This window comes from Meriones unguiculatus, chromosome 1 (genome assembly GCF_030254825.1).
Source record: "Meriones unguiculatus strain TT.TT164.6M chromosome 1, Bangor_MerUng_6.1, whole genome shotgun sequence".
Classification (NCBI taxonomy): Eukaryota; Metazoa; Chordata; class Mammalia; order Rodentia; family Muridae; genus Meriones; species Meriones unguiculatus.
The window spans coordinates 23273096-23285311 of NC_083349.1; the positions used below are offsets into that span (position 1 = coordinate 23273096).

Consider the following 12216-nt stretch of genomic DNA (forward strand, 5'->3'; position numbering starts at 1 on the left):
ACAACATTTAAATGTCAATATAGGCACACACAAAATAGACAAGGTGAACTAATCAAGGAAGATACTGTTGACTTCTGGCCTCCACACGCAATCATATACATATGTACACAAGCACAAATGTACAGAAAAAAAGTTCTTTATGGAAGGCATTTATAATTGAGATAGATACTGTTTGTTTCAAATATGTATTTATTTATACATGAGCACTCTTTGCATGTATGATTGCATGACAGTAGAGAGCATCAGATCTCATTACAGATGGTTGTGAGCCACCATGTGGTTGCTGGAAATTAAACTCAAGACTGAGCCATCTCTCCAGTCCCTGTTTTTTGAGACAGGGTTTCCTGGCTGTCCTGGAGCCCACTCTGTAGACCAGGCTGGCCGAGAACTCAGAGCTGCTTTCACTAGCCTGCCTCTGGTCCCAAGTGCTGGAAATAAGGGATGCTCAACCACTGCCTGGCTGAGATATAGCACTGACACTGACTTAAGAAAGGAAAAGACATCAGTCACTCCAATCCTCAAATTATTCAGAATCCTAAGAAAGACTCTCCTCCACATACAATATATTATTTTACAAAACACTGTGCAACAGTCCATTTAGTAAGAAGAACTACGGTAGTAAGAGTGGCAAACCACAGGTAGAAAGCACATACACAATTAAGAAAAACAAAAAAAACAAAAACTCTTACCAGGAAAAAGTCACAAAAATCCTAGATATCCTCACCACAAGATTTTGCTAAATATGCAAAAAGTTTTGTTTGCTGAAAAGGCTCCTCTAAGATGTTGTAGGTATCTATCGAAACAGTTTAACAATTCTCTACACTTGAAAAATTAATTCCAGAGGCTAGAGAGATGGCTCAGCAGTTAAGAACACTTGCTGTTCTTGAAGGATTAGTACTCAGGATTAGCATCCTGCACCCACATAGTGGCTAACAAAAGTCTGTAACTTCAACTCCGGGGGATCCAATGCCCTTTTCTGGCCTCTGTGGCATTTATATGGTATAAATTCATACATGTAAGTAGACACATACATAAAATTAAAAAATAAATCTTTAAATAATAAATTCTAGTCATTAATGGCTAACTGAAAGGGAAGTTTCTGCAGCATTCTCTCTTTCCTGTTTCCGAAGAAATTTAAAAAATATCAAGAACCAAGCAATGTGGCACACACCTTTAATCCCAGCTCTGGGGAAGCAGAGGTAAGTAGATCTCGAGTTAGAAGCCAGCCTGATCTAAAATAAGTAAATGAATTTACTTTAAGTATATGTATTTATGTTTATAAACAAATATTTGGCTGGGTGTGACGGTGCATACCTTCAGTCCCAGTCCCAGCACTTGGAAGGTAGTTACGGACATAGATCTCCCAGTTGACGCAGGCCTGGTCTCGGAACTGAGTGATCCACCTATCTCTGCCTCCCAAATGCTGAGACTAAAGGGATAAAATCTTATTTAAATAGGTATTAATTTAGGGATATAAATCCCTGAAATAAGGCTGACCAGAACATATATATGTTGCCAATACATATCAAACCTTTAAAACTTTTTTTTAATTAGATGTTTTATTTCATGTGAGTTTTGCCTACATGTATATCTGTGCATGTATGTGCTTGGTCCCAGGAGATCAGAAGAGGGCATCAGATCCTCTGGAGTTAGAGACAGCCATGAGCTTCCACATGATACTGGGAATTGAACCAGATCCTCTGCAAGAGGAACAAGTGCTCTTAACCACTGAGCTATCTCTCCAAACTTCCATTTCAAATCTTTTTAAACAAGCACATGAACAAAAGACAAGCCAAAAGAAAGTAGGTAAGGTAGTTCACACTTGAAATTCTGGCATTCATGAGGTTGAAGCAGAAAGACTGCCACAAATTCCAGGCCACTCTAGGATACAGTGTGAGAACCTATCTCAAAAAAAGCAAATAAAATAAACCTATACAGCCTTTTCTCTAAGAGTGAAAATCATCAGAAAATGGACTGGAGTATTATTTACTCACTTTTCTTCAAAACAGTCTAAACACAAAGCCAAATAAAACCACATAAATTCTTCAGCAATATTCTAGGCCTTTCACTTCAGCAGATTTCACATTCTACATACAATTTTTCAACTCTCCTCCTATCCTACTGTACAAACAAATTTATTAAACTCCTATAGAGAAACCTTGAGAGGAAAGCAGAACTAAAAATCTTCAATCGCATGTTCAAGCTAATGCATCTAAACTTCAAAATTTTCTTTTAGTAATATGTCTTATTAATTCCTTCCAAAATATTAAGATACAGAACTTGATAAAGTTCTGCATCCGAATTGTCCTCAGTCACAACAATCCTCCAGACTTACAAAACTGTTGACTTATTAAAATAAACATAGTTAATTTTAAATACCCATAGCTTATTAAGTCCCCAGCTCAAAAACCACTAATACTAATCCTAATAATAATTAGCATTATCTTAGTCAAATAATACTAATACTAAAACATTAAATAAAACTATCCTTCCTTGGTTTGTTCCTAAAATTTACATTTTATGTAACTTATTCAATTAGACTTACTACAATGTCAGTACTGCCAAGTTAAGAATCTTTGTCTCACTGTAATCCACAAAATCCTTTGATTTGCAGATTTGCAATGGTTCCACAAAAGTTTAGGTTGTAACTCCATTTCCAAACAAGACAAATTAAAATTCTAACTACCTGACAAAAAAAATGAGGTGAGATGTTAGTATGCCTTTACCCTTTCCTCTGGTACACATAAAAGCCATCTAAAATAATTACTTCCAAAAGGAGCAAGCTGAAAATACTAACCAATCTCTGGCTGTACCGAATCCTTTCTTCTTCAGGTTCCATCTCTTACTCTTCTAATGGAAGTACTGTAAAGAAACCACTCCAGAGCTGTCCTCCTCTTCCTCCTAAGGATCCAAATTGCAAAGGAAATGAACAGAGTAAGAACTCATTCTCAAACTTCCTTCTCTTCTCATTAAGTTAAAGGCTCTCTGAATACCCTTTAACCCTCTTGGGCAAATGGTGCCATGTCTTGTCAACATTAATCACATCACAACTACAGGAGGCCTAAGCAAAAGGAGATGTTGGTTTCAGTTCCTTAGGACCAGGCCACACCGTCTGTTTTTGTTGATGTAATTGCAGTAGTTAGTAAAACTCTTCCTGCCAACATTAGCAATAAATAAATAGAAGGAAAGAAAGACGGGACTGGAGACATGGTTCAGTGGTTAAGAGCTCTGGCTGCTTTTCAAGAGGACAGGAGTTCAATTCCCAGCACCCACATGGCAGCTCACAACTGTCTAGAACTCCAACTCCAGGGGATCCAATACCCTCACACAGACACACATGCCGGCAAAAGAACAATGCATATAAAAATAAATTTTTTTTTTTAAAAAAAAAGGGGGAAAAAAAGGGAAAAAGGCCCTGGTCTTTCATTATTTCTGTGTGTTTTTTTTTTATTGTTGTTGTTGAGGGAGAGTCTGTCCACATAGCCCTGGTGTCTTGGAACTCACTTTGTAGACCAGGCTTGCCTCAAACTCACAAGGTATCCAACTGCCCTGTTTTCTCGGTGCTGGCATCAAAGGTGTGCAGCACCAAACCCAGCAAGAAAGGTTTGTAAAGCGCTGAATGACCAGATGAAGTATGCACAAAACTAATCAAGATCCTAAGCAAATGAGTTCTCAAACAGGTAGTGACAAATTATGAATAGAAAGGGCAGGCTACTTTCATAAGATGAAGGAAAAAAAAAAAAAAAAAAGACTCCAAAACCAATGCCCCATATCCTCCCAGTAAAGCTGCACACAATTGTCACCCTCCCAAAACTACCCTCCACCTCAACACAAGGTGTACAACTCTGAAACAAATTTGAGAGTTGCAATACGGAGGCAAAAAACACCACCTTAATCTAGATGAGTGATTAGTAAATGAAACGTCTCCATCTATGGATACGAGAGGAACATAGATTAAATAGAGACCGGTTGGCGTGTCAGTCAATCTCGAACAACAAGGGTTTTCGTTTTTCTAAATATTCTTTCTCCTGGATAATGGCTTCCACTGGGAATGCAAATGTTTTTCTCTCTTGTAAATACATCACAGCCACGTTAACGGGATCCTTTCAGAGAGGACCCGATGACATAGTTTTCGAGAGCGGTTCGCGGCGCTGCCCTCCTCGGCCTGGGTCTCGAGGGACACAGTCTGCACCCCCCGGCCGAGCGCCGCCAGGACCGGACAGGAAAGTGGCAGACCTCGACTGCTCCCCAGGGGAAAAGGCGTTTCTATAACTCACCCCCTTGCAAAGAAATAAAAACTTTACATCAAGTCTGTAGATAAGACAGGGAACCAAACTTCCCAGGGCGGGGGAGGGGGGAGGGGAAATCTCACCGGGGATTTTGTTCTTGAGTTCTTGTCCAAGTAAGATTCCAAAAACAGAAAAAATACAACACCGAACGTCGTCTTCGGTTTTTCCGTGTATTAACCCAGTATCCAGGGGAGGGTCAGAGCGACCCGGAAAAAGAGGAAACAGTTACTGAATCAAGCCTCCTCTTCTGGCTTCACGGACTCCGAGTCCCAGGCGTCAGTCAGGAGAGCAAGACCACTTGGCGACTCCCCGGGGCTGGCGGTCAGCAGCCCCGGCCCAACACCCGGGCCCAGCCGGCCGCGGGGAACACCCTCCTCTGGGTACCGCGGGCGGCCGCAGCCGCTTCGGAAGCCCCGGAGCCGCGGCCGATCAGCTGAGACCCGCCCGGCCGACGCTCCCCGCGCCGCCCGGCCCCCCGGAACGCGGGCCCCGGCCCCGGGGGGCGGAGAGGGCGGGAGCGGCGAGGCGCTCCGGCTGGGGGGCCCCGGCTGCCTCGGCGTCGTCCCCCGAGCCGGGGCTCCGCGCTGCGGGACGACCCCCCCGGCCCCCCCGGGTACTCCCCGGTCGCAGAGGAGGGACTCCGGGGGATGGGCCCCCTGACGTTGCCCTTCCACGCGAAGAGGCCCCCGCCCGGGAGAAAAAACAGCCGCGACAGGCCCGGGAGCTGGAAAGGGGCTCCGCGGCCCGCCGCCGCCGCCGCCGCTGCCGGGGAGGGGTGTTGTTTCCCTCAAACAGGAGGATCCGCTGAAGCAGCCGCCGCCATTTTGAACCCGTCAGATTCTCACATACACACCGCTCCTCCGGGCTCACTGCGCAGGCGCCGCCTCGCCGCCGCCACCCCCTCCTCCCGCGGCCGCTCCACCCCCACCTCCTTCAAGCCTCCCTGCGCTCCTTACCGCTCTCCCGGGCGCACGCGAACGCGCACGCGTCCCTCCCCTCAAACGCCGACACTCCGCCGGCGCGCGCACGCGCGGACGCGTCGGCCTCGAATCGCCCGCGCCCCGCGACGCCGACGCGGTCCCCCGCCCTCCTCCCCTCCCTCCTCCCCTCCCGCCCCCCGGCGCGTCAGCCCGCACGCCCTCCCGCCGGCCTCCCGCCCCCGCTCCCCGCCCGCCCGCCTCCTTCCAGGTCTCCGGCAGGGGACCGACGCCTGCGCCTGCGCGCAAGCTGCCGGCCTCCTCCGCGCGCTGCCTCCCCCCCCCACGCCCGCACTCTCAACGCACGCACTCACTCAGCGCGCGTGCACGCACACACGCGCGCACAGGCACACAGACACACACACACACACACACAGAACTTCGCTTGTGACCCCGCCCACCGCCGGCCGACTGCGCCAGCCGCCCTCCCCCACCACTCTAGGGAGGGCTGTGACCCCCGACCCCCACAAAACACAACACCCCCCCACCCCCGGCAGTGGGAAGCATCTCCCCCCCCTTCCCCTATGGCCAGCGCTGCCCCAGGCGGTCAGACAGTCACACAAGTGAGGGCCAAGCGGCCTGGGGCCGGGGCAGCCGTTGGCCGCCTCTACACGGGGTCCCCCGGGGTCATGCCGTGGGAGTGGGCCCGGCCCGGGGGCCGCGCACGGGCCTGCTCACCCCGAGTGGGCGCAGGGCAGCGGCGCATCCCCGCTGGCGCCCTCCCTCGCGCGCCGGCCGCTGGGCCGAGGCCCACCTGCTCGCCATCCCGGAGTAGGCCCCGGCGCCCCCGCTGCAGGGCCTGGCCGCTCTCAGCACGGGGGGCTCCTCCGTGCAGCCAACCGGTTCCGCCTCACCCAGTCCTCGCCGCTCCGAAGGGGCAGGAAACGGGAGTGGTGGCATGTCTGTCCTGGGCTCTGCTCCCTCGGGGGGAGCTCCAGACGCTCGACAAGGGCGTCCACAGGTGCTGGGCTCGAGAGTGGGATCCACGACGGCTCGGGGGTGGCAGCGAGCAGCGCGCCCACCGCGGGCCGCGGGCTCCCGGGGAGGTGGCCCGGGAAGCCCCTGCTGTTGGCCACGCTCAGGTTTCCGTAGCGCCGGTGCCCTCGGCGGCCCGGGTGGGACGTGACCCCGCCCCCGGCGAGTCGGGGCACCCCCCCACGGAGAGGGGCGCGGGCCGCCCCTAACCCCAGGGCCGAGGCGTGCGCGGGAGGCCCGGCCGGGAAAATGTCTCCAGTCTGTGTGCGCAGCTTCGCGCGAGGGTCAGCGATGGGGCAGCGGCGGCCCAGGCTGCCCGCCACTGCCTGCGAACGGACTCCCGCGGCTCGACAGCAGCCCGACGGGCTAGCAGGCTCCAGACGTCGACGGAGCCCAGCCAGAGGTAACAGCATTGCCATGCGAGCAGCCCAGCTGAGCTCAGGGCAGTTCCCCAGCCAATCTCGTGCTTTGAGGCCCGTTTAAATTGTAAATCCCACAAAGGACGGTGGCCTGGACGCTACACATCCAAGTGCTTGAGGTTGGCACTTTCCCCTGGCTGAGTGGTATCACACAAATCGTTTCTCCCTGCCTTGGTTTCCAACTCTTCGGCTTGATCCTGAAGAGTCTGGAATGGAAGAGGAAAAAGACCACGGTGGTGTGTGTATCAAATAACGTTCATAAACAGCCTTCTAGGTCTTTTAGACATTAGTGATCGACAGTTGGAAAACAGATACTTTCTTTTTCTCTCACAGTTTGAACTGGGGCAAAGACACTCCGTAAACCCCAAGTATTATTTACTACAGCACAAGTTTTGCTAAAGCACACGTGATTTTTACAGACATTCTCTGCTTTGTTTCACATCCTTCGTAGACAAGCTTTGTGTTTCTAAACTTTTTAAAGCTAAACAGTTGGACTATAAGATTAAGCCACGTGCAAAATTACTGGGAGAGGGGGCCACAATTCTGCAACTGCCAACAGAAACGTCTCATAACAAAAATGACTGGTTAGTAAGGTCTCATCGTCTTGGAGCCAGCCAGTCACTGAGCAAAATCATTCTTTATCCTGATACCAGTTGCTTTTAACATTTAACTTTTTAGAGCACAGCTTCAAAGAGATAATTGTTGAAATTCGACCAGATTTAGGGTCTCTTTCGGTGTTCCAGGTAAACTACGTTTTAAAGCAGTGCTTTCACTCACACTTGCGAGGTAATCCTAGGGCTCCGGAGGCTGCGGCAGGAGGATTCCCATAAATTAAAAGCCGCCCTAGGTTAGATGGTGAGTTCCAAGCCATCCTGGGCTAAGGAGTGCAACCCTGTCTCAACAAAAAGGCAGTAGTTTTTTTTTGTTTTTGTTTTGTTGTTGTTTTACAGCCAGTGCCAGGGCCATCTGGCTTTCTGTAGCTACAAAACAAAAAGGCCTCACATGGTACATACACCTATAGTTCCTATACTGGGAGGCGAGTGATGAAGAAGGGTCCTCAGTCCGAGGCACTTAATGAGCTCAAGACCACCGTGGGCTACATAGTAAGACCCTGTCTCAGAGGAAGATAGGACCTCTAGCTGCAACGCAAATTTGTCTCGACCTTGTAGGGGCCATTTGCAAGTTTAATTCAAAACCAAGAATTAAACCAAGAAAGAAAACCATGGAAGACTCCAGACAAATTCAATTTATTTTGAACAGGACTACAAATAGAACAAGGTTTGCAAAACTGTATCCCAGCTCTTTGCAGTTGAAGACCACTTGTTAATTACTCTGCAGTAGGGGAATTGACTCAACAGATACACCCAATAGTGCCTCTACAGGCTGGCGTTGTAACTATACCAAAGCAGATGTACAGGGTACAATAAGAGAAAGGCATGTTCCTCCAAATCATAGTCGCTCTGATGGGCAGGAACAGATCTGTAAGGACTGTTTTGCCTTTAAAGCATTATTCCAGCACAAGGAGAGCAAAATATCTGGGCCCAGGGGGCTTTTCTGAGACTGATACTCCAACCAAGGGCCATGCATGGAGATAACCTAGAACCCCTGCACAGATGTAGCCCATGGCAGTTCAGTCTCCAAGTGGGTTCCTTACTAAGAGGAGGCTGTCTCTGACATGAACTCGGTGGCAGGCTCTTTGATCACCTCCCCCTGATGGGGTGGGGGCAGCCTTACCAGGCCACAGCTTAAGACAAATGCAGCCAGTCCTGATGAGACCTGATAGCCTAGGGTCAGAGGGAAAGGGAAAGGACCTCTGGGAGGGAGGGTGAGGTTTGGGGGGATTAGGGAGGGGACTACAGCTGGGATAGAAAGTGAATAAATTGTAATAAATAAAAAAATAAAATAAATTTTAAAAAAATAATTATTCCAGAAAGGCTAGAACTGGGACAATTCCCCAAGAAGGCCACTAGACTGTTGAGCTATGTAGCTTCAACTTCTGCTAAAGGGAGAAGAGGCAAGTGGTTTATGGGGAGAGAGAGAAAAAAAAAATCCTAGAAGCCTAGAGAAAATGGTCCCTGTCTGGAGTAATATGGTATCTTGGTAAGCTGTAAATTAATTTCTGCTTTTTATGCTCATGTGTGTCAGTGTCTATGTCTGCATACATTCACAGAAAGTGTGTATACATACACACATACAAACATGTGAACCAATGTATGGAGGCAAAGTGTATTTAGGCTAGAAGGACAACCTTGGGTGTCATTCCTCAGGCACCACTCACCTCGTTCTCTTCATTTAAAGACAGAGTCGCCCACTGACCTGGAACGCTCAGGAAGACCAGCTGCCTAGCCAGGGAACCCTAAGGATACGCTTGTCTGTGCCTTTCCACCACTAAGATTGCAAGTGCTCACTATGAACACCCATTTCCTGTTGAGTGAGTTCTGGGATCAAACTCAGGCAAACACGTTTCCAACTGGGCATCTTACCAGCCCTGTCCTGTTTCTAGCTTTGGTGGTGGTGGTGGTGGTGGTGTTTTGAGATAAGGTTCCTCTGTGTAACACAACCCTGGCCGGCCTTGAACTCACAGAGATCTGCCTACCTCTACCTCCTCCTGCCTCCCAAGTGCTGGAACTAAAGGCATGAGCTACCTTACCCAGCTTCTATCTTTTTTCCCCTCTCTTTGTTTTGTAGTCCCAGCTGATCAATACACCATAAACCAAGCTTGGTGACCCTGCCTGTAATCCCAGCACAAAGGGAGGCAGAGGCAGGCAGATCTCTATGAGTTCAAGGACAGCCTGGTCTGCAAAGCAAATACAGGACAGCCAAGGCTACACAGAGAAACCCTGTGGGGGGGGAACACAACAACAACAAAACCTTAAAAAAAAACAACAAAAAGATAAATGCTGGTAAGAGCGCGTACTGCAGTTCAGATGACATGAGGTTCCTAGCACCACGTTGGCTAGCTCGTAACCTATAACTACAGCTTCAAGGTATCCTGACACTCACCTTTGGCATCTACCAGTACCTGCACACTCAGATACATATGCTGCCCACCATCCCAGACATTTTTTTAAGATTAAAAAACAAATACACAGGCCACTCTCTTTGTGTTTGGGGCAGTGGAGGGGTTAAGGAGACAAAGGCTTCATTTTTAACTGCATTAAACTATTTCCAACTTATTTTTAAATGTTTAAGAGGAAACAAGGATGCCTCAAAAACCGTAGATCTGAACCAAACAAGAGAGTTAGTCTTGAGGATTCCCCAGGATGTAGCATAATCATCAGGGGCTCAAGAGCTCTGACATCAGCGACAATGCCACCAACTTGCTGCTTTCTCCTACTCCTTGCTAATAATGAGCTCTTCGAGGTTACAGCTGTGAAATGAATAAGCTCTTAAGTTTAGTAATATTCTACAGAATAGCTAGTGTTTAAGATCTCTCTCTTTCATCTAGAGTTACCAAGGCTAGCCCCAAAAGATCTTCCTGTCTCAGCTTCCTGAGCTACTAGGATAACAAGCATATGCTTTTGTTTGTTTGTTTGTTTGTTTGATTTTGGTTGTTGTTACTGTTTTTCTGAGACAGAGTTTCCCCGGCTGTCCTGGATGCTCTCTGTAGACCAGGCTGGCCTGGAATTCACAGAGCTCTGCCTGCCTCTGCCTCCCAACACCAGTGCCATATGAGCTGCTTTTTTTTTTTTTTTTTTGTAAGATTTTATTTATTCGTGCATACAATGCCAAGATATGCATAGGAAGACCAGAGGACAACCTATGGAAGATGATTCTCTTCTTCCCCACCATGTGGGTGCCACTGATGGAACTCAGGTTGTTAGGCTTGACACCAATCACCTTTACCTACTGAGCCTTCTCCGTGGCCACAGGCACACACTCACTATCTATCTATTTATTTATCTATTTATTTATTTATTTATATATTTTTTTTTTTGAGACAGGGTCTCACTATGCAATATTGGCTGTCCTGGAGCTCATTATATATAGACCAGGCTGGCCTGGAACTCCTAGAGATCTAACTACTTGGGCCTCTTGAGCGAGGGAATAAAGGTGTGTACCACCACACCCAACTTTTTACCCCCATCCTTGGAGCTGACTAGGTCTTACACGTTATGGGAGTGTGTGTAAATGTATCTGTGCATGTGTGTAGGTCAGAGAACACCTTAAACGAGTCCCTTTGTTCTCTCCTTCCGTCATGTAGGCCCCAAGTATGGAACCCAGGTTATCATGCTTGACAGCAAACTCTTTCCCAGTTAGCCGGCGGCTGTGAGCCCAGCCTTTAACAGCTGAGCCGTCTCTCCAGCCCTGTTCCTGGCATCTAAGTTTAGGACTAGGCTGGAAGAGAACTTGCCTAGGAAGCACAGAGTCCATAGATCAGGGCGTGGCGGTGCATGCCTATAATCCCAGCACTCAGGAAGCAAGAGGGTCAGAAGTTCAGGGCTGTACTGCCTATGTAGAGAGCTCAAGGCCAGCCTCCGCTCAAAACAAGACAAACAGAAAAGCAGCTTTGAATAAAGATGATTGGTATTTGAGCAAAGGGAAGAGGGGTCACGTGTACATGATGCACATGTCCTTGTAGCGCTCAGGTTGTGACTGAGAGCTGCTCTCTACAATCCAGCTGGTCTCTTCTCCTCCCCACCTCCCCCCTTGGATCTCTGCTCTCCCCTTTTTTCCCTCTCCCCTGCCATCCTTCTCTCCATCATTCTGTCCCATCCCTACCTTCATTCTCACTTTTTTTGCCCATCATCTGACAGGCCTGTGAGCTGCTCTCTTTTGCTATCTCGTGCACTTAAATGTTCTTTAGATTTGTTACTTAGACAGCTCCCTCTATCTTTTTCCACCAGACAAGCTCTTTACGGAGGCAAACTGAACCACTAGGGTATCATTCAAAGGCTTCTGAAATCAATATTACTGTTAACACTAGGAGTGAAAGCTGCATGTTGGAGGGCTGGAGAGATGGCTCAGAGGTTAAGAGCACTGACCGCTCTTCCAGTAGGTCCTGAGTTTGATTCCCAGCAGCCACATGGTGGCTCACAACCATCTATAATGAGATCTGGTGCCCTCCTTCTGACGTGCAGGCATACATGCAGGCAAAACACACTATACATACTAATTAATTAATTATTAAAAAAAAAGAAACCTGCATGTTGGATGATCATGACCTGAGGGGAATGATGGGAGTTTTCTTCTGCATCTGAAAAAAAGGAATCTAATTGGGTTGGGAGAAAAAAAAGCCAAAAATGCCCTGTAAATTCTTCTCTCATTGAACATGGGTGACAGATTGTGGTGGTTTGAATGAAATGGGTCCTCACAGGCTCATGCACTTGCATGCTTCGTTCCCAGTTGGTAAACTGGGAAGAATTAGGAGGTGTGGCCTTATTGCAGGGGATGTCACTAGCTTTGAGGTTTTAAAAACCTCCACCAGGCCCAGAGACCCTCTCTCTGCCTGCCGATCCAGCATGTAGCCCTCAGCTACTTCTCCAGGACAATGCTGTGGCTACTGCTCTCCACCAAGATGATAATGGACTCTCTGTAAGCAAGCTCCCATGGTGT

The 12216-nt window shown here is 48.4% G+C and overlaps 1 protein-coding gene across 2 annotated transcripts in view; it reads right to left on the minus strand.

The window, feature by feature from the left end:
• Kdm2a (lysine demethylase 2A) overlaps positions 1 to 5264 on the minus strand; it is an 82048-nt gene extending 76784 nt beyond the window's left edge. Inside the window, exons 1-2 of one of the 2 annotated variants that reach the window (XM_021656225.2) lie at positions 4373 to 5264; positions 2798 to 2901 (exon numbers count right to left, since the gene is read on the minus strand). In XM_021656225.2, coding sequence (XP_021511900.1) covers positions 2798 to 2839 — 42 coding nt within the window. In that variant the 5' untranslated portion in view covers positions 2840 to 2901; positions 4373 to 5264. Of the gene's footprint in view, positions 1 to 2797; positions 2902 to 4372 lie in introns of those variants that run through there. The other variant, XM_021656226.2, reaches the window with a different exon arrangement.
• Positions 5265 to 12216: the final 6952 nt, after the last annotated feature.